Here is a 26,332-nt window from a genome sequence, read left to right as displayed (position 1 = left end):
GAAGCTGACCAGACCAGTTCACGGCATGCAGGGCTGGACAGACCTTGCCTAGTACGAGATGCCCAAGACAGTCGACAAGGCTTTAGCTGCAAGCGAGATCACACTCAATTGTTCCCAATTCCACCATTTCATGCCTTCTTTTTCATCCGGTCCCCTCTGGCTGAACTCTGGCTGCCTCCAGCAAGGAGACAGAGTTGCATATGTTGTTTGAAACTTGATGCGCACTGGATTAGATTCCAAGCTGGGGACAATGCAACTCGGAACCGTTCCCGTAGAAGAGCAAGGGAGAGAGAAGACGAAGGAACAAAAGAATGGAGTCAAGCACATCTTGCACACGCAATGCTCTCCATAATTGGTCGTAAATATGCATGAACAAGGAGGGAGGCCAGAGATGCATGTGCCAATATGTGTAGATCCTGTCTCATGGGATGGCGCTATACTGGAAGGATCGTCTAATTCCTTGACTGGCCAATGACTACGTGCCACCCCAGCGCCTTCCCCTTGCATATCGCAGGACCAGTCAGATTTAGCACGTGCTCGCAATGACCTGGCACAGCCCTGAATTGCTTCACAACTCGGGCACAACTCCAGCCCAGCCAGGCACACAGTCACAGTTCCACACTCCCTTGCCCCTCGAACCCAGCTCCCCGGCAGATGAGAGACACGGCGAGCGTTTGGGACCCGACGCTACGACACACTCCGTCGATTTCCACCAACGACGCCGCTGTTGCATGGCATGTCATGCTTTGGACGGGCAGTCTTTCTTCAACTTGGTTGTGCCGCACCAGCCCTCTCCAACATGCCGGTTGCCCCTCGTGCAACGCATGCGTCTTGTTCATGAGGAGAAGAGGATCTGAACAGGATGAATCCGCCTGCGTGCCTGCCTTCTCGCGAATGCAGCTGTGGCCGTTCTGACGGCCAGAGCACCATTCCGTCCACTGTGCCGTGCCCTGGCATCATGACCATTCTTTCTGCGACAATGCCGTAACAAAGCAATCAGCCACACCCTGGCTCGTCGTTCACGGACGAGAACCCCTACAGCCCAGCCCAAGAGACGTCGCCTCGGTAGGGAACTGCCAGGGACTGTGCTGGACTCTCAGCGGCCAACCCCCTTTTGTTGCGCAATTTGAGGCTGGCGCCTGGGCGGGTTCTGTTCGCTAGGCCAGGCTAGCCCACCCACCACCATCATCTCAAATGCATCCCAGGTGACCTTTGGCTGGTTAAGGTTGCTTTCGGCGGCTCTGCTTGTGATATCCTGTCGAAATGAGCAATAGAGAGCCACTTGAATGCACGCAGTCGATGGTCGGCGAGCGCAGCATCAGTCAATTCAAAGCACTCAGCCATCAATAATAGCAGAAGGAATTACAGCAGGAGGCTTGAAGCATTCTCCAGCGCGTCCCCATTGCCATCCCTGCGTTTCTTGCAAATCGACCCATCCCCACGTCAGACCTGATAGTGCGTTACTTGACGAAAAGCTTACGGGTACAAGAGGACAGCACTCAGCTGCCCCTTGTCACCCATGTACTTTTGCAAGCCGGCACCAGTACGGATGAGTCCATCACAAGCAGGACCCCATCTCTTTGTTCGCTGCCATCCACACAGCGTCGACTAGGGCCTGCGCCTCTTCCTCTCGATCCAAGCAAGCCCACCTGCAACGGGAGTACGAAGCCTTGTACCTTTGTACCGTGCCTCGTGTGCCTTTCCAACGCTCAAGCTGCCAAAAAAGGTGTCCCACGACGTGCCCACGCCCTCTCTAGGCTTAGTTTAGTTTACTCTGGCTCACCCCCTTCTCCATCGTCCTCCACCCACACTCCCTCCTTTGCCCTGGTCCCCTTGTCCCTGTCGTGTTTCCATACCCTTCCCATCTCCCCATTCGCCTTCATTCCTTCCTTTTGCTGTTGGCCCTGTCGCTGTCCCTTCTTTTCTCCAGCCCTTTCTTTCTCTTTACTCCCCTTCCTTTCGTTTCCCTCTCCACACCGACCTCACCTCCTCCGACAAGCTCCAAGGCGTCGTCGACCGTCCTTTTTCGATTCTCGACAGCGCTCCCGCGCGTGCAAGCCGATCCCTCGAGAGAACCCGTCAGCGCCTAATCCCTCGCCTCGCTTCATGTCTGGTCGCCTGTAGGACCTCAGGAGGTTCTCGCAAATAGCAAATGTCGGCGTAACGATTCATCTTTGGAACCTTTCCCGCGAAACCGACAATCCTTCAGACCTCGAACCGACAAGAGGAAGCCCTAACGGACACCCTCAATCGAACGACTTGCGCCTGTTTTGAATCCAACTTGACGAAATTTCGTCAGACACTCATTTATTGCACTTGAAAACGCATATACACACGCTCTACGCAAACTATATGTGAGTCCATCTCGTCTTTGGATCGCTATTATCGATGCTGGGGAATTGAGGGGCGGGATGGATGATTGGTGGTTGGTGGAGGTTGTAGTGTTTGAATTGCCAGGGACGCGTCAATGATGTTTGAGGCATGATTCGGATGATAGATGGTTGCTGACCATGGCAACTAGATCACACTCGTTGACAAACTCTGTCAAGTACATTCGCTGCAGTTATTCCTGACAGTGAGTACTGTCAACTTTGTTGGTAGTTGTATCTTGGCACTAACTAGAGGATTAGCATACGCCCACGTCCTCATCGACAACTATCATTACATCTCACAACACAGTACATACAGAGTCAAACGTAGGAAAAATCGAAAATGCACACCAAATCTTTTGCCGTGGCGGCTGCCATCGCCCTGGCATCATCCACAGTTGTTGAGGCGAACCGGCCGCGCATCTACTTCCCCCGACAGATCAGACGAGAGTTCGGCAACAACAACGCGACAATCACAGCCTCAGAGGAGCAGGCCGCTCCCGAGAGCACGCTGGCCAATGCTGGCAGCAACAAGCGAGAAAGCCTCAGCGACTTCATGTCAAGCATATTCGGAGGGGAGGACACAAATAGCGACGACAAGGTCAATGTCGGTTTGAACCGCCAGAGACTCGGAGCCACTGGCGCTGCCCCTCCCGCTCTTATTCTGCAACCGACATCGAGTATTGTGGTGGAGGACCCGGAGACAACAGTCGAGACTGTTGAGCCTACAGTTGTCGCTTCAGGAACAGACACCGGAATTCTTCTTGCCCCCACAGGCATCGTCACCACCACCAACAAGCAGGTGGCTCAACCAACTTCGGAGGCCCCAAGTGAGGAGCCTAAGAAGGAGACTGAGAAGGAGTCGACCGCTGAGCCAGTCGAGAGCAACCCTGCTCCCGTCAGCTCCAACCCTGAGCCTGCTCAGACAACCGAGCAGCCCAAGGAGAACACCGAAACACAGGCTGCTCCCTCTGCTGACAAGAGCGTCGCGGACCCCGTTGAGAGCGTTGTGACCTCGGTTGCCCCCGTGGAGACCGAGACTCAACCCGCTGCCATCGAGACTCAGACTAACGAGCCCGAGAAGTCTGTGGCCAAGCCAGTGGAGACCCAGACCCAGTCTGCTCCTGCTGAGCCCGCTGAGACTCAGACTCAGCCACCCGCTGTCGAGACCCAGTCTCAGGAGCCTGAGCCCGTTCAGAGCGAGACCAAGAAGCCCGAGACGCAGCCCAAGGAGTCCCAGGCCAACCCTATCGACACCAAGACACAGGAGCCTGCCCCCGAAACCACGAAGCCAGTTGAGACCAAGCCCGAGACTTCTGCCGCCCCTGAGCCTGTCCAGAGCGAGACGAAGCCCTCTACTGAGCCTAAGGTTTCCCAGGTCAAGCCCGTTGAGACCACCGAGGCTCCCATTGAGACCGAGACCAAGGCCCCTGAGCAGCCTTCTTCCAAGAAGGGTCTCTTGGACCCCGTTGAGAGCATTGTCTCCTCCGTTCTCCCTGACCCTGTCCAGACTGAGACCAAGGAGCCCGACACTGTTGAAACCCAGTCGCAGGAGCAACCCGCTGAGACTCAAACTCAGAACCCTGACCCCAAGGAGACTCAGAGCCAGGAGCCTGCTATCGAGACCGAGACCAAGGCTCCTGAGCCCGACCAGACCGTTGCTCCTACATCTGCTGCTGAGCCTGCCGAGAGCAACAAGCCCGCTACCAGCAAGGATGGTCTCTTGGACCCTGTAGAGACTCTGATTAGCTCCGCTCTCCCTGATCCTGCTCAGACCGAGAGCGTGGAGCCTAAGCCTGAGGAGACTAACACCAAGGCCCCTCAATCGGATGAGACCCAGTCCGTTGCTCAACCCGATCAGACTCAATCTCAGTCTGTCCCCGAGGAGACTGCTGAGCCTCAGCGTGAGAACTCCAGGCCTGGCGAGACCCTCCCCAGCTTCAACCCTGACGAGACCACCGCTGAGCCGACCACTGCCGCTCCTGAGAATGAGCCGACAAGCAAGGAAGGCCTCTTGGACCCCGTTGAGACACTGCTCAGCTCTGTTCTTCCCGACCCCACCAACGTTGAGACAACTTCTCCTGAGGAGACTCAGTCTGTGCCTGTCGTCGCTACATCTGGTCCCGTTGATGAGCAGCCTACTTCTTCTCCTGCCGACGACTCTCAGAAGACTCTCTCTGAGCCTGTGACCAACCCTGAGACCACCAGCCCTGTTGACGTTACAAGCGCTGCTCCTGAGCCTACGGACCTTATCCCAACCAGTGTTCTTCCTGAACCCACAGACCTGATTCCCACCAGCCTCGCTCCCGAGCCTACTGACCTGGTCCCCACCAGCGTTGCCCCTGAGCCTACCGATATCACCTCGGCTGCTCCCGAGCCTACGGTTCCTGTCACTGAGTCTCCTGATGTTACTTCGGCCATTGACCCTACTCTGCCACCCGACACTGAACTCCCCGAGACCACTGAAGCTCCTACCAACATTCCCGACACCGAGCTTCCTAATGTGACCTCTGGCATCGACACCGACCCTACCACAGCCCCTGACACTGAGCCTACATCTGGTGTTGAGACAGAGCCCGCTATCCCGACCAACACTGATGATCCTGAGACTACCAGCCCCGCTGAGCCCACTGACGTGCCTACCGGTAGCCAGACTGAGGGTCCTGAGCCCACTGGCGAGACTTCCGCTCCTGGTGACAACACCACCGCGCCTCCTTCTGAGCCTACCAGCGAGCCTGCCACCGAGCCTGCTACTGAGCCTGCTACCGAGCCCGCCACTGAATCTGCTACTGAGCCCGCCACTGAACCTACCGGCGAACCTACCGGCACTGCCAGCGACTCGGAGCCCACCGAGCCCGCCACTCAGTCCGAAGCCACTGAGCCCGCTACCGAGTCTGAGGCTACCAAGGAGCCAGCGACCGAGACGGACGCCCAGTCCGAGCCGGCCACTGCCACTGAGGAGCCCACCGGCGAGGAGACTCAGAGTGCTCCTACCAATGCTGATGAGACCTCGGCCCCTGTCGAGACTGCCACCGAGGATGTGCCCACCAACGAGCCTACCAGCGAGGCCCCTGAGGTGACTTCTGAGCCTGTTCCCACCGAGGCCATTCCCACCACCCTCGTTCCTTCGGCCGATCCTGTCACCAGCATCCGACCTACTGCTACGCTCACCAACACTGATGCTTGGCTGCCTACGACCATCGTCTTCGAGCCCACCTCCAACACGGTTCTCCCCACGGCTCCCACTGAGACAGAGACCAGCACCGGCATCCCTACCGACATCCCCAGCAAGATCTTCCCTGACGATCCCGACCGCGTTGCCCCTGAAGGATCTCGCCTCATCCAGATTGGTTTCCTATACCCTCTCAACTACAAGTTCGTGGCCAAGAACACCGTCGCTGCCGCCCAAGTCTTCAAGTACCTTCCCAAGGGTCTTGCTTACGCTGGTGGCTTCGACGAGAACCGAACCTATGTCGACAGCATCGTTCCTCAGGATACCCAGTCTCAGTGGGGATACATCACCGCCCTGGCCAAGGTTTACTACCCCGAGAACATGATCGACGCTCTCCAGGCCGATCTCTTGACCCCCAACTCTCTTCTGTACAACAACGAAGATGAGATCATCCGCAACCTGACCTCGGTCATCAACACGAGGATTGATATCTTGGGAGATGAGGGTGCCACTGCTACTGGTAATGATGGCAGCTCAGACAGCGATGGCGGTAACAACAATGATGGTTTCGGCAACGACGGTGACAGCAACAAGTCGGCTAAGGAGAAGGCTACCACTGCTGGTATCGCTGTTGGTGCCATCGGCCTCAGTGTCATGTATGGCGCTGCCATGTTCCTTGTTGCCCGACGATACAAGCGCAAGAAGCAGCAGGGTCACCGCCGCACCAGCTCCATTGGCAGCAGCCAGCGATCGTCTGAGATGCGATACACTGGTAACGGTAGCCCCGCCCTCATGGGAGGCGCTCTGATGAGCCGGGACTTCTCTGCCTACGGCGGCACCGGCACAGCGGCGACCAACTCAATGGTTGGCCGTCCTGCCGGCCGTGACAGCCACGGCAGTGGCCGAAGCGGCATGGGCAACTCTGCCCGGACAGCGTACATCTCTGCGCCTGTCGCCGCCGAGAACTCTCTGGGATGGAACTGAGCAGTGCCTGACTGTCAGTTAACAAAATTATCACATGTCTCTAGTGCGCATTTTTCTTTTACACTTCGATACCCTTCAGGTGGACTGTGACGACTACTCCGACCCCTACGTACGACACGGTGACGGTGGTTGGCAGCAGATGGATGGACGGACTGGACGTTGTCTCCTGTCAAGGCAGACAGTCCCCCGGGACCTTCACCATGAGCCTTCTACTCGAATGTTTTTCTTACCTTGTTCTTTCTTCACCATGTTGACGAAGACGACGCGACATCCGCCTTGGCCTTCGCTATAGACTTGACTTGCTGGTCGGACACTTCGACCATACTACTACTACTACTACTACTACCTACTACTATCATATTTCCATCTTCACGCCTGGCGCCACTCAAAGGGGTAGAGCCCCCACGCACCTACATTTTGTTCTTCCGGCTCCATCCTGGCGACCTGGGCATCATTTTTAATGCTTTTGGTTTCCAATTTTACAAAAAACTTGTCTTTCTTGTCGTTTCTTGTGTTGTCAAAACCGGGAGGGTGGATATGCAAGAGGTGGAATGGAACAGCCTTGGCTAGCGTAGACGGGCGTTTCGGGATAGGATAGGGGAGGGCAGAGATGCATGCCGACCTGTACATTAAAGAGGAACAAGTGTGGTGTCCTCGAGACGCGGCATGGATCAGGTGCTTGTGGCTTGGGATGCAGAAGAGGCATCAAATTGTGAGGACAAAGGACGATGATTGTTTTATGTGGTGGTGTTGTTGTGGTCCAGCATATCCGAGATGTTTAGAAAACAAAAAAAATCCAAAGCAAAAGAGACTGTGACCGATCGGATGTGTATTAACGTGTCTATGTGTCTCTTTCAATGGTGAGCACATGTCATGTCTTGTGTCTCTGGTTTGTGTATCATGTCTTGTCGTGACTGAATCCCATATTCTTCTCAAGATTCCTTCAAGCTTCCTTCCAATACCAAAAAAACTGGCTGAATTTAATCTCTCTTGACACGCGTGGTTAATGCATCAGAGATGGCGTTATGGGGCCAGGATGGACCTCGGGAACCCCCCTTTTGACGGGAAGGCCCTCTTTGTGTCTGCTTACTTTTACTTGCTTGGGCGTATCGAGAGGTTGCATTGGCGTCTCGATAAGGCTGATTTGGCGAGTGTCAAGTTACACACATGGTGAGCGTGAAGTTACATGGTGAAGAATTGGAATGGAATGGCTTTGTAAAGGGATGACTGAGAGCTAGGTTGATACTCTAGGTTGAAACTAGGTCCAAGGCTTGGCTTTCTCCTCCTCGGCTATCTCTCTACGGACGGCATCTTTAAATGATGTATGAGGAGTCGTCATGCAAGTGCGTGTAAGCTGATTGTTGGTTGGCATCCGTCTGTTTGCCGTTTTCACTCTTGACTTGAGTCTGGATGGATCGATCCCTGGGATGGCTCAAGCGCGCTTCCCGGATGGTGGAGCATCGTGTAATTTCCCCTTGCAGGAAACCTTGACGGTCGACCGGACTACTAGGGGAGGGGGGGGAGTAATGGCGGCGGCGGCGTCAACGGTGCGGCGTTGGGTTGCACTCGGGGGACCGGGGTTTGCGCGTTCAAGAGTCTCTTCCCATTGGTTGAGAGTCATTAGAGAAAGAGTCGAGACCGTCGCTGTCCTGATTGTCGAGGGGTGGCGTCTCAGCTACGGAGGTTTTTCCCTTCTTCTTTCCCTCCCCCTCCACGATGGTACCTGGATTTCTTTTTTTTGCCTCTTGTGGATTTAACTTGCATTTGGCGTGTCGCCTTTTTTTTTTTCATTCATTTTTTTTTTTTTCACCCCTGGGCTTGTGCGTGGCTTATCAGACTATTGAAGAAGAAAAAAAAGACATCCGTAGACTGCTATGAATAGGAGCAAGAGGCGTTGAAGGGAGGAAGCGTACTAACTAACATGCACAAAAACCAAGCTAACATGCAACAAGACGGGAGGTCTAGATGAAAAAAGAAGCTTGGCCTTGGAGCCGCGAGACAGGAACATGGAGAGACGAGGGGCATACACACAGGGGTCAAGAACGGAACAGGCTCACCAAACTGGCCTGACGCGTCCCATGATGGGCTACCCCCTCTTCCCGTCTGGCTCTGGCACGGCTCTTGTAGGTAGGTAGGCACGGTCACGACGGTGGACCGGCGAGCTGATGGCGGCAAGCTCAAGCGGGAGGGCTCAGTTGAAGGCCATCTTCTCATGAGTAATACACAAGAGTACGTGTCTGTCCTGTCTGCAAGGCTCGGGTACTCCGGCTGCAGCTTGTATCTTTTGTGGCGGCGCCAAGGGCCTGATGGACTTGGAGATGTGATATCTCGTGCGTACCGACAAGCCTTCTCTGTGGTGTCTTACACGCGAGTGTCTCTCCCCCCCAAGCCGGCCGCGTGGTTCGTCGGTGGGTCAGGGGCACCACCTAACTGACCAGGATACCCAGTCTGGTGGGCAAGCTAGGAATGGAATGTGGGCTAAGATGGGAGGAACTATAGACGTGGGCTTGCGAACTATTGAGGGACGAAAGAGAGGAAGATGTGGTTGAAAGAGGAGGAGGAAGAAGGAGATGATGCTTTCTTCATACACAATCAAGTGTTGCGCATTGAAAGCATCCATTCTCTTTTTTCTTAGTCTTTTGTTCTTTTTGACGTTTTTGACACTCTTTTTTTTACTTCTCCTTATTGTTTAAAACCCCTAATTCAAACTTATACATTCATTCGAATTTCCCTCTTTGTTGGAGGGGGGAAGGGAAGAGAGAGGGCAGTCAAATAATGTGAATGCCTCTCTTTTGAAAGAAAAGAAAAAGCAACACAAAGAGACAAGGCTTCTACGATTAACAAAACTAGAATATCACAAACACTCACAAACACGTAAGTCCCCGTTTGGGGACTCGCAACAAAGACGGTCATGGCAGCGCCATGGACAAACCTTGGCCTCCATCACCCCTCAACCGGCGAGGACAAGATCGTCGCCGGCGCATACAGCGAGACGAGATCGTCGGCCGGCTTCAGCTACGTCCGGTATCCCTCGACCGTCACGTCCTCAGCACCCCTCATTCAACATCCTCCTCCTCTACTCTCGCCGCCTCTCCCTTCGCACTCGGGACCCTCGACACCCATCGTCAGCCCCCGAGCGGGCTTCCAGTCGCCCAACAGTCCCGCCAGCCCCGGGTTTCCTCTCAGTCCGTTTTACCCTCCGAGTCCAGGTCCGCTGCAGAGGGGTCAGTTTCCTTCCTCTCCTAGCAGCGATGGCTTTGCTTCTTCCCCGAGAATGTCGGGCATGACGGACCCGAGAATCGTGAGGGCTTCGAACCACATGGACGCACTTCTTGAGACGCCATACTACGACACCCCGCCTAATACTGCTGGAGCCCACGGGGAGACCAACTTTAGACACGCCGACGTACCGGAGCCGACCGAGGTTCCGCTGAGAGACGGATGGAGGCCTAAATGGCTGCGACGGAGGGTGATTGCCATATTCACAGGGACCTCTATAATGCTGGCCGTGGTCGGCGAGGTTGTCATGTGGCTGTTGTCGAGGGATGACGTCGAGAGCAACATCAGGGGTGTGTGGACATTTGGACCTGTAGTAGGTGAGTGATCGTCAGGAACATTACCCTCTGCGTAAGTGTGCCGTGTAAGTGAATGCTCACAATCTGTCAAGTTATCTCCATCATGGCCATGCTATGGTCCCGCGTCGAAGCTCAAGCATTACTCTACACGCCCTGGATGATACTCGATCACCGTCCCACCAGCGTCGACGAGACACGCCGCAAGCAGGCTCACCGAACTATCCTCCTCGATTACCCAAGTCTAGGAAGCTTCCAGGCTTTGACCAAGGGCTTTCGAAACCGCCATCATCTTGTCGTCGCATCCATCGCCGTCAAGCTCCTTCTTCGTGTTCAGATTGTTCTTTCTACTGCCGTCTTCCACGCCGAGATCCTCGTTGATGGTACCACTCTTCTCCGAGCCCGTATGGGCATTCTCCACGCCATGGTCGGCGTCTTCCTCATTCTCTCGGGCGTGCTCCTCCCTATGCTCTACCACGCCCCCTCATCGCGGGGTATTGCGCCTCGAGATCCTACTTCTCCTGCTGGAACGGCTGCCCTACTCGCGAGTAGCCAGCAATTCCTGGGTCGGTTAACTGGAACAGGTAACGCGGACATGGAAACAGTTGCTGCTCGACTAGCGGGCTCATGGTATACTACTGAGCTTCGACAACAGGGACGAAAGCCAGAAAAGATGTTTCAACTGCGACAGCTCAGCGGAGGAAACGGCTCTTTCAACACTGAGAGTCCTGGAGGTTCTAATGAGACGATGGGGATATATCGACCGTGGACTCAGCGTGCTCGGACTCAGGTCACCAGCGTCTCCGTTTCGATTGGACTTCTCGCTGGTATCTGCGTCATCTTTAGTCTCAGGGGCAGTAGGGAAGGACTCGAGTTCTCAGACAGCGTCTTTATTCTGTGGACCTGCCTTCCTACGCTTATCTTTGTCGCCATCGCTGTATTCTGGACACGCATCGACATTGACCGACGACGACTCGCTCCTTTCCTCAAGCTAACCGTCGCCAAATGCCGCTTCCAAGAATCACTGGGCCTCACCTACATGAACGAGTTTGGCCTCCGGAGTGCAGGAAAGGCCATCAAGCACCAGGACTGGGCCGTGTTTCTAGCAAAGAGCACTGCAATGCTGGGCTGGCTGATGCCCATCTTCACCGCAGGCCTCTTCGCCATAACCCAGATCTCACAGACAGCCAAGCTTCAACTCCAGCCGCAGACCGAGTTCAAGTCGACGACAAAGTCTCTCAGCACCGCCATCGATACTGCCATTGTCAACCAGGTCCTGCTTCAGGAGACGCCCAAGTACCCAAGATGGACCTGGGAAGACGTCGCACTGCCAGAAGTCTCCCTCGCGGATCATCCTAAGGAGTGGCCGCTACCAAAGACGCAGCTTATCAGCGACATCCCCGCGCTCAGGGCTGCCCTCACTTGCGAGACACTCACTCTCACAGGAAGTCAGGGGTCAAAGTGGCAATGTGTTCCTGTGGCTGGCACAAAGAAGCAGCCCATCTGCAAAGGGGATCAAGCTTACACAGGGCTCGTAGCATCATCTTGCGCGCAGCTTACATCCAAGTTTTCTCTCAACTATGTCTGGGGAAGTTGTGACAGTGAAGGCATGATCTCGGTGCTGCTGTGCAACCAGACAATCATGGAGGTCGACGTACACACCACGTTCCACACCGAGGATCTCCGCATCGACACCAACGCCATCCCCATCATCAACACGACCAGTCAACGGCCTTCAGACGTTGAGGCCGACATTACTAGCGTATATAGTGCCCTCGACGATGTCGGCACTGATGATAACAAGCTCGAGGGCTTGGATAGCTTCTTCCGTACGCTGGTACTTTCGAGGGTAGAAATGTCTCTGGAGCGATTGGTATTGCCAGAGAGACAGAATGCCGTGTCACAGGCTATTCGACTGCAGCATGGCATCCTTGGCGCGCAGGCTCTCAACAGCGACATGATGCGACAAAAGTTGTCATCCAAGCGAGCTCGAGCTGACGACTCTATACCGGCGTCTATCGACTACTACATCTCTCGCCTGACGCAGTCTAGCGTTCAGACATATGTCCTCGCGGGCCTCCTAGCCGTGACCTTCATCTTTGGCCTGCTCTCCCTCCGCACGGCACCGCGAGGCGCACCGCTGCCCAAGAGCCCAGGCAGTATCGCAGCACAGGCCAGTCTCCTTGCCGACTCGACATTATGGTGGCGACTACCAGACGGCGCCGAATGGATGTCAGACGAAGACCTAGCACGATGTCTCCGACGCAAAACATTCCAACTCGGCTGGAACAAGAGCGGCACAGGAGGTCGAAGCTACGGCATAGGAGTTGTGCAGGATGAAGGCAAGGTAGCAAGGCCAGCTGTAGTGTCTGATGTCTCGGCAGGTGGCAGCAGTGGAGGGTTAGTTGCCGGACGATATATTAGCATGGCGCCTGGAGTGTATAGTTACGGAGATATTCCGCTATACGAGAAGACGTAAGAGAAGAAGCAAAGATTTCTGTATAACATGGGCATTGGAAAGGGCATGCATGCAAGGCGTTTTGGTGGACGGGATGGAAACAGCGAATTGTACGCGACGGAAAATGCATTTCTTGGTATTATATATAAATAATGTGTATATATACAATGATTGTATATGAAGTTACATGTTTGTCGATGCCTTGATAAAGTGTTGATTTTTAAAGAGGGAGGTGATATTTATAGACTTTCCCAATCGGGAAAAGTGGAGTAGCTTGACTGGCTGACCACCAACGGGATGAGAACGTGGGGAATTACGAAACTTTCAAATGACAAGAGCTTAATTGCTCATTCTCAACAAAGGTCCAAGTATATAAGTACAATTATCATTGATTCACTCTCTAACTTTGCCTGTAGAGTGTTGTCGCCATGGCCTTTACAATGCACTCCCACTCCGGGCAGTTCTGCCCGGGGCATGCCAAGGATCAGCTAGAGGACATCATCAAGCATGCCATCGAGCTCGGATACAAGACTTTTGGGCTCACGGAGCATATGCCCCGCTATGAGCAGCGAGATCTGTATCCCGAAGAGGTGAGTACTCAACACCCTATGTTTTGGAAAAATGTCTCACAACTTCTTAGCTTGATGATCCTCAAGCTGCTCTCGAGGCTCTACCTCCTCGTCATGAGGCTTATCTCGTCGAGGCACAGCGTCTGCAGCGAGAGTACGCCGACAAGGTTCACATCCTGATTGGTTTTGAGGCCGAGTTTATTCGTCCAGACTTTGCTGCTCATGTTCGGACGTTGGCTCAGCACCCCATCATTGATTACTTTATTGGCTCTGTGCATCATGTCCACGGCGTCCCGATTGACTACGATGCTACTATGTTTGCCGCTGCTAGGGATGCTAGCGAGGGTGGTACAGAGGAGAAGCTCTACGAGGACTACTATGACCTTCAGTATCACATGCTGCAGGAGCTTAAACCCCGCGTTGTTGGCCACTTTGACCTCATCCGTCTGATGAGCGAGGACCCTGCGAGGGACATTCGCCAGTGGAAGGGTGTCTGGGAGCGAGTCATCCGAAATCTCAAACTTGCACGAGAACAAGAAGGATGGCTCGAAGTGAATAGTGCAGCGCTGCGCAAGGGACTGGCAGAGCCTTATCCATGCAGGATCATCGCCGAGGTAAGATGACCCGAAACACCTCACTCCTTGGCCTTTTATGCGTCGCAATGCTAACCACATTCATCAGGAATGGATCAAGATGGGCGGCAAGTTCACCTTCTCCGACGACAGCCACGGAATCGCCCAGGTCGCAACAAACTATGCCCGCACAGTCGCCTATCTCGAGAGCCTAGGCGTCCAAGAAGTGTGGACCTTGCAGAGAAAGTTCCATCCTGGCATCGAGGGCACCAACAGATCCGTCGTCGAGGACGTCAGTGTCCCAGTCGATGTTTTCCGCCAGACTTTCCCCTAAGAACTCAACAGACACCAAGTAAATGACGAAGAAGAGACGAGCCAGCCGTACAAGTCATACATTAGAAAGAAAACTAGAGCTATTTAGAAACGGGCGGCAACCACATCTGAGAAGCCAAGAGAAAGGGTATCGTGGGACACCTGACATCCAAAGAAGGTCTAGTGATAAACGTTCCAAGGAAGAAGGGGGTAAATCGAGCAAAGAAAGACAGCGACAACTAGAATCGAGTATTGGCTTCAAATACCGCCACACCCTCTTGGTAGAGAGTCTTGAAGTAGAACAGATAGCCAGCTATCCGTGAATTACAGGAAATGGGACATGTAACAAAATCTCACCCTCGTCGCTACTGTTGAGGAGCCTCAGGAATTTCTTGAACAGATTCAGAAGCGGGCGGCTCTGACTTGACACCTTCATCTGTCGGCTTCTGCTCCCCCGCATGCTGTCCCTGTCGTGGCGCAAAGGGGATACCCTCGGTATACTGAAAGAGGTTGTTCTTCTTTACCGGGCTTGGTGTTGCAGCAGGTGTTTGTGCAGTTGGCGTTTGCACATTAGGCGGGAGCCATTTGATAGGTTCCTGCTGAGCAACAGCCACGGGTGTAGGGCCTTCGGGTTGGTACGCAATAAACACATTGTCGTCGTCGCTCGATTGAATGGAAACAGAAGGAATTGGAGAAGAACTAGGAGGCAGCGAGACCTGCTGTGGCTCAGAGTTGAGCTCAAAAGGGGCGTCCGGGAAAGGCGTTGTAAGGCCGCTGGACGAGATTGTAGCCGGAGGGGTAGGAATCTCAGAGTCAGGGGCTGCAACCTGAGTGGGAGAGATGTTTCCCGAGTCAGGGCCTCTGATTTCCGGCGACTGCTGGCGGCTGGTTGAGGCTTCGATGGGCCGAACAGGCTTGGACTGGCTGATGGCAGCAGAGGCGGACACAGATCTGGCCTTGACCTTTTCAGCTTCAAGTCGAGCTCGCTCTCTGGCTTCCTTCTGGGACTGGGTGATGAGATTGATACGGATCTTCTTCATCCCTGTTGTGATGCTATCGATATCATCGCCGGTTGCACCAGATGGGCCAGCCTTTGCCTGAGGCCTCGTTGATGGGTGGATCCTTTGAGCTGCTGTAGGGGGCCGCGATGCGGTGGGAGGAGCAACCTTTTTAGTGGTTCGAGGCGCCCTAGGTGCAGGCTCTTTACGAGTAGCCACGGGGTTTCGAGTCTTCTTCACCTGAAGACCTCCACCGGGAGGTGCCCTGGTGCTCACTGGAGAGCCAGGACCAGGGGCCTCAGAACCCTCCGGAAGGTCAGCTTCATTACCGGACGAAGTGTGCGATGTAGCCCTGGATGCGAGAGTAGTCGGTACCTCGCTAAGACGTCGACTGGCTCTCCGCACTGGCTCATCGCTGTTGGTCCTCGAAGGGATACCACGGGCCACGGCCTTAGGAAGAGTTAGCTTTTGCTCACGTATATATAGAGGTAGAATACTTGCCTTGTCTGCAGTCAAAGTGGTGGTAGCCATTGTCTGTCTACGACCTTTTGGTGCTTTGTCCTTGATGGGCTGAGGGGGAGGAGCTGGCTTGGGCCGCCTCTCGCGCAAAGACATGCGTGACGTCGGGCGTGAAGCTGGGGCCGGAGGGTTAGGGTCAATTCCCAGAAGCAATGATTGGCGGTCTCGTCTCGCCCGTGTTGCCTCGGCGTTCAAATCCTCGGGCTTGCAGCTGTCTGTCTGGCGACTTTCAGGGATGAGAAGCTTGCTGAGCTCGTGGGCTGCAACCGTCCAGGGAACCTCTGGTGGGGGTGGTGAGGGAGGCCGTGATAGTGAAGCACCCAGGTTGGAAAGACTGCGGCGCATCTTAATAGGATCCGCAACCCTGGCCGTTGATGCCTGTGTCGGAGAAAAGTAAGTGGGAAGCGTGTTGTTGTGTGGCTTCGCTGCAGGACCACCAGGACCTGCAACTATAGCTTCAAGCTCGTCCAGCCGTGGACTTGCCCACCAGGCCGGATCATAGCTGTGAACAGAGTCCAATGATGGCTTTGTATCCATCTCATCGTCTTCCTCCGCGAGCACTCCGATCTTGTGTCCCATCTCCGCACCAAGACGTCCCAGGTTCTGCGGCTCTCGTTCATACGTCTGGTCATCCGCCAAACCACTGAGGTGACTAAGAATACCAGAGAACAAAGCCTTGTCGCTATAGCCACCCTCCAAGACGCTGATGATGCGACCATCGACCTCGAGTCCCTCTTCAGCGGCCAGTTTGATGACGTCATGGGCTATCCGGGCGTAGAACTCGGTCGGAACGTTGACTTGATGGCGCTGCATTCCTGCGCTCTCCCACTCACTCGCATCAAAACCAGCCGAGAAGAAAATGGCGGCCTTGGGGATCTGGTTTGACTGCCGAAGTCGTTCTGCCTGGTTCTTGAGATAGTTCCTGGTCTTTTCCAGCAGAACGCTATACTTGGTCTCATAGAGTCGCCAAAACTCCTCCTCCGTCTTCCATGATTGCAAGTGGACATTCCAAACTGTCTGGCCGTGCGCATTATCAATGCAGATGCTGGCGTTCTTAACCTTTTCCTCATCACCCATCTCGCACGGATACGAATTGATATCGTGCAAACTGAAATAGCCAACTGACGACTTCTTCCACGCAGCAGCGTTCTTGGCCGCCGCGTTAGCTCGAGTGTTGTGTTGCCAGGTGATGGCCTGGGATCCGTCACCATGGTGAAGGTCAAAGTCAATGATAGCGGCGTGTGTAAGTCCATGGTTGAGGACAGCATGCATAATTCCGACGTGAACATTGTTGATCCAGCAGAATCCCGAAGGGTATGAGGCAGAGCAGTGGTGACCTGGAGGTCTCACTCCCACAAATGCACGTTGAGGTCCAGGACCGAAGACGGTATCAATAGCTTCACAAACAGCTCCCAGGGCACCCTCCATAGCGTTAAGAGACTCCGAGCAGAGGTATAAATCACCTTCATGAAACTTTTCGGGTGCTTTCTCCGTTCCTCGGTTCAACTCTGGCCTCTGGAGTTCTTTGCCTCCCATTGCAAGCTTGGACTCGGCCGCCTCGCACATCATCTTCAATTCTTCCATCCATTTCGTTCCATGAACATTAACAACAGCCGGTGATAGTAGTGAGAGTTTGCGTTCCGTCTTGTGTATCCGAAAGGGAATCCCTGGCAGGTCTTCGACATCCCTCCTGGGATGAGGTGGGAAGGCTCCCTCGCTGTGTCGTCCACCCAGGCGCACATAGGCTGTCGAGATACCCAAAACAGCTGCCTTTATTCTTTCCGGGCGTTCGACAATCGTACCAAGGGCGGCCCGGGAGGTTCTCGGTCGGGAGAATCGGTGACCATAGACGGCATCGTTGAGGACCACGATCGTTTGCGGTTGGCTTGCACATTCGGGCGAGTGATGTGCTTGCAATTCGGCACTCAAAATGTCGTGTGCAATTGAACTGGCGGTCGGTCGAGGTTTCTCCTGGACAGGGGGTGTAGCCAAGGGAGACTTGGGAGACGGTGACATGATATGTGTGGTGCTGGCACGTCGAGTAGGAGTCGGGACAGCTCCCATTCCGTTTGAAGACCGCAGCGAGTTCATCGAGGCCTTTCGAAGAAGCGTGGGCGTTCCCGAGCCGGGATCGCGCCCTTGCGAAGGGCTACGAGATGGGAGTCGAGCATTGGGCCTTGGGGACTGCGAGGTACGGCGTCCTGATGCACGAAAGGGAGTGCTGGGTTCGGAGAGGTGCGGTGAGCCATGAGCGCGGCCGGGCGAGGTGGATATGGACAGCTGTTTCAACGACTGCGCCAAGTCATCATTGTCATGTCGTAGGCTCCTAGTAGACGACTGACGTCGGAGCGGCAGCGATGGGCGGGACGGAGTTGCCATGAGGCTTCGGAGCTGCCAGATTCATGGGACGAGATGGGCATAGGATGATGGGATGAGACAAGGGGCGGGTCGCAACGTTTGAGAATTGGAAGCAAAGACGCAAACCAGCCTAGTGTCGAGTGAGCCCTTGTCGGCTTTTCGATGGAGAGTCGGTGACGTCTTTGCCCCTGGGAAAACACACAGGTCGCGTCTCAGGTAACGCGTCGGTGGGTTGTATCACGTGATCCATCTATGAGTTGCGGTGATTTCCTATTTGGGCGCCCCTGTCCTTCGATGCTACGTTCCTCCAATTGATCCTCGAGATAATGATTTTCGTTCCCAGCTCATGACAGCACGGTGTTGATGACTTTGGATCAAGTGAGGTCATACCAAGTCAGATAGAACAAAGGGACCAACGCCCTCGTGGCTAGGCAGACGTTTGGGTTTTCATCCATGCAGCACAGCACTTACAAACAACGCTGATCCGCAGTCAAGGCGACGAACCAACAGCGATGGTGTGCAGCGGGAGGTGCCGTAGGATGAATTCTGTTGGTTGTAAATTAAAACGAGATCTGAGTTGAACTTTGTTTTGACAGCGATCCATCACCACGAGGCTTCCGCTTTTCAAAGGAAGTGCGAGGTAGCACAGTGTCAGGATGAAAAACTTGGTGCCTCGAGCTTCAGTCCCGTCTCTGTCGCTGTGGGTGAGTCTAGACTCGTGGCTTGCAGTCTCTGACTACCAGGGTTGCCTGGTCACCTTGTCGCAATGCAAATATTGGTACGTACATAGGGGAAACACGCATCTATTCATAGGCCTGTATGGGACAAAAGGTGATTGTTTCTCGCTCCCACCGAAATACAAAACGCGCAGATGCCATCATGGCTCGAGCCTCAGGGATGATCTCGTTGTCCATACTGTAGGTGATGGCACTTCCCCTTGCTGTCAAACAAGTCCAAAGTTAAAGACCACACCCTGTTGACAAAACAACTTACGATCCACTCGGGCCTGGTTTATGCTTGTGCTAGCTCGCCTGGTCACCCTTACATCTTGCACAGGGTTCGGGCGTTTGAGCTCTGCGGAGACAGATGTTCTGCGCGGATTGCTGCCGCGCTGGCATCTCCCCCTCTTCCGCTTCCCGGCGCCGTTTATTCGACCGTCGCTGGGGTCAAGTGAGACCTGCGAGGGGCAGAACGAGGCCCGATAATTCCGGCAGCATCTTGGCGGTGGCGGTTGAGCCGTCCATCGGGCGTAGAAGAATTCTTTAGCTAAAGAATTCGTGTCTCATCGAGGCTATGCGTGCCCTGAGAACCAGTAGAGGACGTCACATGGTATGTCCCTCATGTCTACAAATGTCTATAGTATCGGGAGGTGCCCATCGGAATAGGGAATGAGATGCGGTGTGTCTGCCAAGCGGGGCAATTAAGGTTCCATGACCCTTGGCAAGGCTGAATTTGAATTGAATTTGGCTTTTGGTGGTGAGTGATTTGCGCAAGGCAACATACGTAGAGTGTTTGTCCATGTGATTGTATTCCCAACACGACGAAGACTCTAGCAAAGGAGACGCTGGGTAACAGATGTAGGTAGCTACATAATGAATACTGTGTTTGGATTATCAAACAAATATCTAATTAATATCACAATTTGTCGATCCTGTCCAACATCTTGGAGGACAAGGGGAGGTGGGCCATCATGTCAGCTCGGATTTGTGGGATTTCTGTAAATAATTGGAGTCATTTGGAACGGATCTGACTTGATAGGCAGATGGAGGCGCCAAGGCTTGTTTCCTCATGCCGAGCAGAGGCAAGTAAACGCCCGTGGAAAAAGGAAAGGCGTGCAGAAATGTGCAAATGCAGCCAAACGGCAGAGGCGGCCAACAACAGCGTGTAGAATACGCCATGGACACTCAACTGAGGCTCGAGTCCCTTTGTCAGAAGAAATCGTGGCACCGCTCATTCTGCAACTGCCAAGACTGCACTTTCGACGTCTGCCCAGCCCTCTGCGGAAAACGGCATTGAACCTGGGATCATCATCCAGGTCGACCTCATTTGATCCATGGTCTCTTGGCTTCCTTGGCCTAGCCCCTCGCCTGAACAACCTCCAAGAAGGACCCTTGCAAGTCATTCTGATCAAGTAGGTTAGACCGAGTCCCTTCAAGGCGTCCGAGTGGCTTACATTGTGGTGTTTTCCTCCACCCCTGGTTTGTCCTCGGCGTCGGTACCCCGGTCACCTCCATCTTCGGTTGCAACTCTGTCTAACAAGTCCTCGACATTACCACCAGGTCCTCTCGAATCGCCCCAAGACAGACCCAGCCAGATGCGCCTAATATCGACTCAGCCGCACGGTAGCAGACTCTTCCATTGGCTGGCCCTGGGGCCCAGACACTCTGCCTCGTGGGCTGCTTTGCCCGGAGCTAGCTCAGCACACCCCCCGGCCGCAAGCTCTCTAGCGTGACGAGGACCTGTCTCGTTGCTTGCTGATTGCTCAATGACCGATGAGCCGACCCTTTCTCTGCAGGCAGAGCGCAGATTGCTCTGGCTCTGCGCCGTGAATAAATGCCCGGCGCCTTGCCCTCCTCGCCCCCCCCCGGAGATTGCTTTTCTGGGGAATTGGTTTGGTTTCTTTTACGCTCAAGAGCTATAAGCGGCTGGTGTCTCTGATTCATCCTACTCTTCAACACCGTTCGAACCAAGTCCAAGTCTCCGTGAGCCAGTTTCAAAATGAAGGCCGCAGTCCTCTCCATCCTCACCAGCGGCGTCGCTGCCCAGGTCACTGTCGCTCCCGTCTTCGCCCCTGGCATCCTCAATGTCGCAGCTGTCAACCCCGGAGACCCTGGTTACCAGACCTGCTCTGAGGCCGTCAACCTCTTTGAAGGCTGTGTGTCGTCTCTAGGTGGTGTTGAGGCCGCCGCCAACGCCGACCCTACTGAGCTCATTGGATGCGCTTGCTGCGATGGAGCCACTGCCGCCGCTCCTCTCTACTCCGTATGCTCCAACTACCTCGAGGAGGAGCTTCCTACTGCCAGCGAGCAATATGAGGGTGCGTTTTATGCGCCTGAGTCAAATCTGCGTGATATGGATGGATGCTAACATAAACTCTCTTCAGCATACGGCACTCTCTATAAGGCTTGCGCTCTCGCTGCCTCGTGCGGTGGTGGTAGCGGTGGCAGCGCTACTCGCAGCCCTCGAACCACAGCCGTTGTTAGCAGCGATGGCGATGAGTCGGCTTCGGCTACCATGACCAGCCCTGCTGAGCAGACCTATGCTCTGGCCTGCGAGAACATGCTTGGTGTCTTCGCCTCGTGCACCCGTGCCAACCGCGACTTCACTGAACTCCCCTTCAAGGAGCAGGCTGAGTGCTACTGGTGAGTTTTACTTGGAACAGACAGGGCTTACTGATCACTAACTCTACTCTAGCTGCCGTGGTTCCGGCGACAGACTCACCTGGACTGATGAGATGGGTGGTTATGCCAAGACCTGCGCCAGCTGGGCCAGCACTGGCGAGCCCGACACCATCCTCCCTGGTATGTTTCACACTTGCTTCACTGGTGGTTTTATACTAACTCATTCTTCTCAGTCGCCGAGACCTTTGCCAGCTTCTGCAAGCGCTACACCACTGCTTGCGACGTTGCTGCCACTCGCACTCAGGACTCCGAGACCACCGCGACTGACGACGACAACGACGACGACGAGACTGACTCAACTACCGAGTCTTCTCCCCGACAGACCAGCAACAGCGATGATAACAACGACAACAACAACGATGCCACCACCAGCAATGACGGCCCTGTCACCGTCACTGTCCCAGGCACCGGCTCCGCTGCCAGTGCCACCGAGACCAGCGGCAACTCTGCCTCTTCTCTCCGTGTCGGTCTCGGCGCTGTCTTTGCCGCCGTTGCTGCTCTTGCTGTTGCTCTGTAAGCGCCCGTTGTGTGACGCGAGTGGGGATGGGCTGTTGGTTCTACATTTCGAGTGGAAATTGTGTTGGTTCTAATGACTGCTGGCATGGTTTAATGAATTTATATTGGAGAACACTTGGACAAAGCGTGTCATCGTTGGGGGACATCCTTGTTGGCATATGAAGGGAAACCAACCGTATATATAGAAATTCACTTTTGATATCCCACCATGTTGAGTCCGCTCACCAACGCCTTGCGCCTGTATAAACATCCCTTCATTGGGTAATGACTCTATTCCGTTGTCAAATCTATACCAACTCCCTTCAGCGCGCCAACTGCCCATTCCGGATACTCAGTCTTCTCAGGGTATAGCCATGCGAAGAACTGTCGCACGAAAGCTGGGAAGCGGTCCTCGATGACGGCCTCTCGGATTTGCCTCATGAGGTTCAGTTGATAGTACACATTGTGTATCGTCAATAGATGAGCAGCCACAGTCTCCTTGGAGGCGTTGTGGTGCACAAAGGCTCGGCTGACACCCATCCCTCCATCAGCGGACGGCTTGCAGATCATGCAGCCACAACCCTCCTCAACAGGTTCAAAGTCGGCTGCGTACTTCTTGTTGCGCATGTTGAGAACGCCGTACTTGGTAACAGCGTTGCCGAATCGGGCTGTCCTCGTTGGCCACACACAGTCGAACATGTCGGCGCCGAGAGCAACGCTCACCACCAGGTCTTCAGGATAACCAATGCCCATAACATACCGCGGCTTGAGGTCAGGGAGCAGTGCTGTGCAAGCCTCTACGACCTTGCAGTAATCCGCTTTGGCCTCACCGCCGCTCAGGCCTCCTATGGCTATGCCCGGGGTGTCGCGAGCCAGCATCTCTCGGCAGCATTCTCGTCGCATATCAAGATCTAGACCACCCTGGATGATACAAAAGAGGTTCTGCGAGTCGGGCTTCTTGTGTGCTGCTATACAGCGATCTAGCCACCGCACGCTGCGCTCCATGGCTTCTCTCATGCGAGCCTTGTCGGGTGAAGTTGTGACAAGGACATCGTCAAGCTGCATCATGATATCGCTACCGATACTGTTCTGTAACGACATGGAGTGTTCGGGGGTGAGAAGCATAGGTGTTCCATCATGGGGACTCAGAAATTCGACACCCTGCTCAGTTATGGTGGCAAGCTTGAGCAAACTGACCATTTGAAATCTTGAAGACGGTCAGCTGGACTCAGATAGGTGACTGTCGAACACATACCCTCCACTGTCAGTCAGGATGTTGTAGTTCCATCCTTGAAGCTTGTGAGCTCCACCGATAGCATCAAGAACCTCCTGTCCCGGCTTCAAACCAAGATGGTATGTGTTGTTCAAACACAAGCGACAGCCTGTCTCTTCAAGCTGTTCAGGAGTGATACCCTTGAGAGAGGCCTGAGTAGCCACAGGCATGAACATAGGAAGCTGAACCGGTCCATGAGGCAGCGTCAGTATCGAAGCCCGTGCTCTAGTTGTCTATCTTGGAAACTCGTTCATTAGCCTCGTGTAACAGAGTGAGGCAATCGCCAAGTAAGACTCACGGAGCATTTTGCAACGAGCTCAAATGTCAGAGCCGGTGACTTGTAAATGTTTGAAGTCGAAGCCATCCTCTTGACAGCTTGCATCTCACTCTTGATTTTTCCAACTAAGAGAAGAGAAAACTACCAGCTTGTCTTGCCTCCCAATCACTTCTAGCTGCTGTATTTTTACTTCATGAATCAACATTGCAGGGTTGTGAGAAAGGTTTCAGTGGGGTTCAGCGCCATGGAAAGAGCCCCCCAGCTCGAGTCTAATTAACCAATGAGGCCACCCCGGGTCATCACCGGCATATCCCGCCAAAGCTTCCAAACGCCCGCGAATTTTCGTCGGCCTCAGCTCAACGCCAGCCGACCACCACGAAGATACCAAAACGGCAAGCCAATTGAGCTCGCCAAACGGTCTCCGAGTCGCAATGGGGGGCCGAACCGTCTCGCCCGGGGGGGCTCTGCTGAGATCCTCTCGGCTCTTCTCCATTCCCAAGCCATTGCCCGAACCGCAGTCGACCAACCTGCACATTAGTGATCACAAGTCTCCCACCATGACACGACAATACCCCCAGCACCAGTCAATTACCTCTCCTCTCTCGTCGCGAGAGAAGGGAGATTGGGGATTCAAGCGGCCGTTCCCTCTTAGGTCCACCATGACCACTTCGACACCCCTCATCCGAGTTAAGCAGGTTGACGCTATCGAGAGTGTTACCGACTTCGCTTCTGCCGCCGACTACACTTTGTCTCTGGAAAAGTTCCAGGAGCTCCGTGTGCCTCTTTCGATCCCTAAGGAACATGAACGAACCACTGGTACGGCGAGGACCGACATATGGCGCAAGTCTGTCTTTGAGGAGGATATGGACTTTACCGACTTCCGTCAAGGACGAGCGGATGACAAGCGATGGAAGTTCCAGGGACCTTGGTTGGCCAGGTTGACCGAGGGCGAGTTCATCGAATATCTCAACAAGAGCGTACGACCAAAGCGTGCTCACTTCCGATGGTTGCTGAAAGAGAGACTTGCCGAGTCTCTAAATACCAAGCAGGCTCAGGAAGCTTTGGACAAGGGCGAGCCAGCTCCTCCCAAGATCAACCCTTGGGACATTAGCAAGGAGCAATTCATCGACTTTGTGCGCTCTCTCCGAAGTGACCGAGCTACGCTCTACGGACTTGTCTCCAAGTTCCTCGATCTTGCTCCCCTGGGTCACCCAGTGGGCATTCTCCAGACCCTCATTTCCACAGGGGAGAATGCGGCTGCTGAGAGTCCCTACGGCAAGGCTGGACCTCCTCCTAGTCATCCCTCTGCTGGTATCAGCTACCTGAGGACAAACGCATACATGGACAACCACCCTGTGTATGGTCCTCAAGGACGACATACCCCTGTCCTTGCCCGAGTCATCCACCCCAGGCGCAATGTATCACTTGCTAAGCTTGGTGTGGGTGGTTTCGTCGCCGATACTCCTCCTGGTGACAACGAGTTCACCGGCAGAAACCAACGTCGTGGTCAAACCAAGAAGGTGCTTGATGGCATCACGCATCTTGACACCACCACATACGGTGGTGCCAAGGCTTACGTCGAGCCCGTGACAGCGACTGTTGACCCCAGCGGAAAGGTCGTCCTCCAGCTCCGGGACACCACTTCCGAGTCCCAACTTCTGGCAAAGGAGAGCAAGGGACGAGAGCAGGTGTACACTGGGGAGAAGCGTGCCCCCAAAACGGAAACTGTAGCTGATCCTTGGCGAACCAGCCGCGTCGCTGATGAGCTTCTCGAAGACGACTCAGCGTCCCAATCCGAAAAGGATGTTGTGGGCAGCTCCAGCAGCTATGGTCTTGACCAGAAGCAATAGATGAATTTGACGAGGGGTTAGGGAGCTGTTGTATATCGATGCCATCTATGTTCCTTGGCAAAGAAAAATCCTGTACCAAACAACTGTACAAGTAGAATTGAAAGCAAGAATTGACTCGGGATTATCCTGATAAGCATTCCTAGTTCATACTTGAGATGAGATATCTTTGAAGTGAACAGCCATGAAGCTTTAATTGACCCATACCTTCACTTGCATCGTCCACAAGCCAAGCCTCACGAAGCAGGGTTAGGTAATCGACAAGCCCCATAAAGTGGCTAGTTAGCCACAACACGTGATTCAAAATTCCGAGCCCTAATCGCTAGTGCGTGCACCTTTCCCCCACCACGGCTCAACACCAAATTTACAGTTGGAATTTCTTCGAGCGACTCACTAACAACCCAACGCCCAACGTCCAACAGTCCAATACCGCCAAAATGGGTCGCGTCCGTACCAAGACCGTCAAGAAGTCCGCCAAGGTCATCATTGAGCGGTACTACCCCAAGCTCACCCTCGACTTCGAGACCAACAAGCGCATCTGCGATGAGATCGCCATCATCGCCTCCAAGCGCCTTCGCAACAAGGTTAGAACTGCGAGAGAAACACGACAAGATTTGCACAGCGACTGACCCCGGACGAATTACAGATTGCTGGCTACACCACCCATCTGATGAAGCGAATTCAGCGTGGGCCCGTCCGCGGTATCTCCTTCAAGCTTCAGGAGGAGGAGCGTGAGCGCAAGGATCAGTACGTTCCTGAGGTCTCCGCTCTGGACTTCACCCAGAACTCCGAGAGCGGCGGTCAGCTCGACGTCGACGGCGAGACCAAGGATCTCCTCAAGCACCTTGGCGTATGTGCACCCCCGATAAAAGACAAAACACCGCAGGATACTAACCAGGCGCACAGTTCGAGTCCATCCCCGTCAACGTCATCCCCGTCTCTCAGCAGCAGGTCCCCGAGCGTGGTGGCCGACGATACGGCGACCGCCCTCCTCGCCGCGACTAAAAAATTGGTTTTGGGAACATTATGGGTGTCTGGGATTTACAGGGTTTGCTACTTGGCGTCTTAGGACAGTGAGTGCATAGGTCTCAAAGAAAGATCTTCCAACCCCCCAAGGTGTCGCCGATTCCTCTGGATGTCTCCAGGGATGACGCTT

At 54.3% G+C, this 26,332-nt stretch overlaps 7 protein-coding genes across 7 annotated transcripts; 5 read left to right on the top strand and 2 right to left on the bottom strand.

The window, feature by feature from the left end:
* Positions 1–9,436: 9,436 nt before the first annotated feature.
* On the top strand, positions 9,437–12,576 carry NECHADRAFT_47184 (uncharacterized protein; the record flags this gene model as incomplete). Its single annotated transcript, XM_003048846.1, has 2 exons — positions 9,437–10,121; positions 10,193–12,576. 2 exons carry the CDS (start codon positions 9,437–9,439, stop codon positions 12,574–12,576), a joined length of 3,069 nt encoding a protein of 1,022 aa, XP_003048892.1.
* A 407-nt stretch (positions 12,577–12,983) lies between these two features.
* On the top strand, positions 12,984–14,030 carry NECHADRAFT_47112 (uncharacterized protein; the record flags this gene model as incomplete). The annotated part of the gene is made up of 3 exons (XM_003048845.1): positions 12,984–13,145; positions 13,196–13,738; positions 13,806–14,030. 3 exons carry the CDS (start codon positions 12,984–12,986, stop codon positions 14,028–14,030), a joined length of 930 nt encoding a protein of 309 aa, XP_003048891.1.
* Positions 14,031–14,037: 7 nt separating this feature from the next.
* Positions 14,038–18,133, bottom strand: HDA2101 (uncharacterized protein; the record flags this gene model as incomplete). The annotated part of the gene is made up of 6 exons (XM_003048663.1): positions 14,038–14,671; positions 14,789–14,886; positions 14,971–15,414; positions 15,483–15,502; positions 15,552–17,851; positions 18,084–18,133. The coding sequence occupies 6 exons, from the start codon at positions 18,131–18,133 to the stop codon at positions 14,374–14,376; spliced, it is 3,210 nt and encodes a 1,069-aa protein (XP_003048709.1). The 3' UTR covers positions 14,038–14,373.
* A 2,342-nt stretch (positions 18,134–20,475) lies between these two features.
* On the top strand, positions 20,476–22,008 carry NECHADRAFT_62714 (uncharacterized protein). Its single transcript, XM_003048844.1, has 4 exons — positions 20,476–20,920; positions 20,987–21,245; positions 21,298–21,404; positions 21,458–22,008. The coding sequence occupies exons 1-4, from the start codon at positions 20,602–20,604 to the stop codon at positions 21,799–21,801; spliced, it is 1,029 nt and encodes a 342-aa protein (XP_003048890.1). The 5' UTR covers positions 20,476–20,601; the 3' UTR covers positions 21,802–22,008.
* A 62-nt stretch (positions 22,009–22,070) lies between these two features.
* Positions 22,071–23,416, bottom strand: NECHADRAFT_95441 (uncharacterized protein; the record flags this gene model as incomplete). Its single annotated transcript, XM_003048662.1, has 3 exons — positions 22,071–22,986; positions 23,035–23,285; positions 23,321–23,416. The coding sequence occupies 3 exons, from the start codon at positions 23,414–23,416 to the stop codon at positions 22,071–22,073; spliced, it is 1,263 nt and encodes a 420-aa protein (XP_003048708.1).
* A 344-nt stretch (positions 23,417–23,760) lies between these two features.
* On the top strand, positions 23,761–25,310 carry NECHADRAFT_70976 (uncharacterized protein; the record flags this gene model as incomplete). Its single annotated transcript, XM_003048843.1, has 1 exon — positions 23,761–25,310. The coding sequence occupies one exon, from the start codon at positions 23,761–23,763 to the stop codon at positions 25,177–25,179; it is 1,419 nt and encodes a 472-aa protein (XP_003048889.1). The 3' UTR covers positions 25,180–25,310.
* Positions 25,311–25,558: 248 nt separating this feature from the next.
* On the top strand, positions 25,559–26,289 carry NECHADRAFT_105006 (40S ribosomal protein S17). The gene is made up of 3 exons (XM_003048842.1): positions 25,559–25,760; positions 25,823–26,026; positions 26,083–26,289. Exons 1-3 carry the CDS (start codon positions 25,614–25,616, stop codon positions 26,179–26,181), a joined length of 450 nt encoding a protein of 149 aa, XP_003048888.1. The 5' UTR covers positions 25,559–25,613; the 3' UTR covers positions 26,182–26,289.
* Positions 26,290–26,332: the final 43 nt, after the last annotated feature.

The sequence above is a fragment of the Fusarium vanettenii genome (assembly GCF_000151355.1).
Source record: "Fusarium vanettenii 77-13-4 chromosome 8 genomic scaffold NECHAsca_10_chr8_2_0, whole genome shotgun sequence".
In the NCBI taxonomy this organism is placed as follows: Eukaryota; Fungi; Ascomycota; class Sordariomycetes; order Hypocreales; family Nectriaceae; genus Fusarium; species Fusarium vanettenii.
The sequence above is the reverse complement of the archived record's forward strand: the minus strand, read 5'-3'. Positions and strand labels throughout refer to the sequence as shown.

Excerpts from the sequence above, each read along its gene's own strand:
- NECHADRAFT_62714 (XM_003048844.1), top strand. The coding sequence starts at position 20,602 with ATGAAGGCCGCAGTCCTCTCCATCCTCACCAGCGGCGTCGCTGCCCAG. Across the intron at positions 21,246-21,297 it reads GAGCAGGCTGAGTGCTACTG|CTGCCGTGGTTCCGGCGACA; the intron begins GTGAGTTTTACT and ends ACTCTACTCTAG. Across the intron at positions 21,405-21,457 it reads GCCCGACACCATCCTCCCTG|TCGCCGAGACCTTTGCCAGC; the intron begins GTATGTTTCACA and ends CATTCTTCTCAG.
- NECHADRAFT_105006 (XM_003048842.1), top strand. The coding sequence starts at position 25,614 with ATGGGTCGCGTCCGTACCAAGACCGTCAAGAAGTCCGCCAAGGTCATC. Across the intron at positions 25,761-25,822 it reads CCAAGCGCCTTCGCAACAAG|ATTGCTGGCTACACCACCCA; the intron begins GTTAGAACTGCG and ends GACGAATTACAG. Across the intron at positions 26,027-26,082 it reads ATCTCCTCAAGCACCTTGGC|TTCGAGTCCATCCCCGTCAA; the intron begins GTATGTGCACCC and ends CCAGGCGCACAG.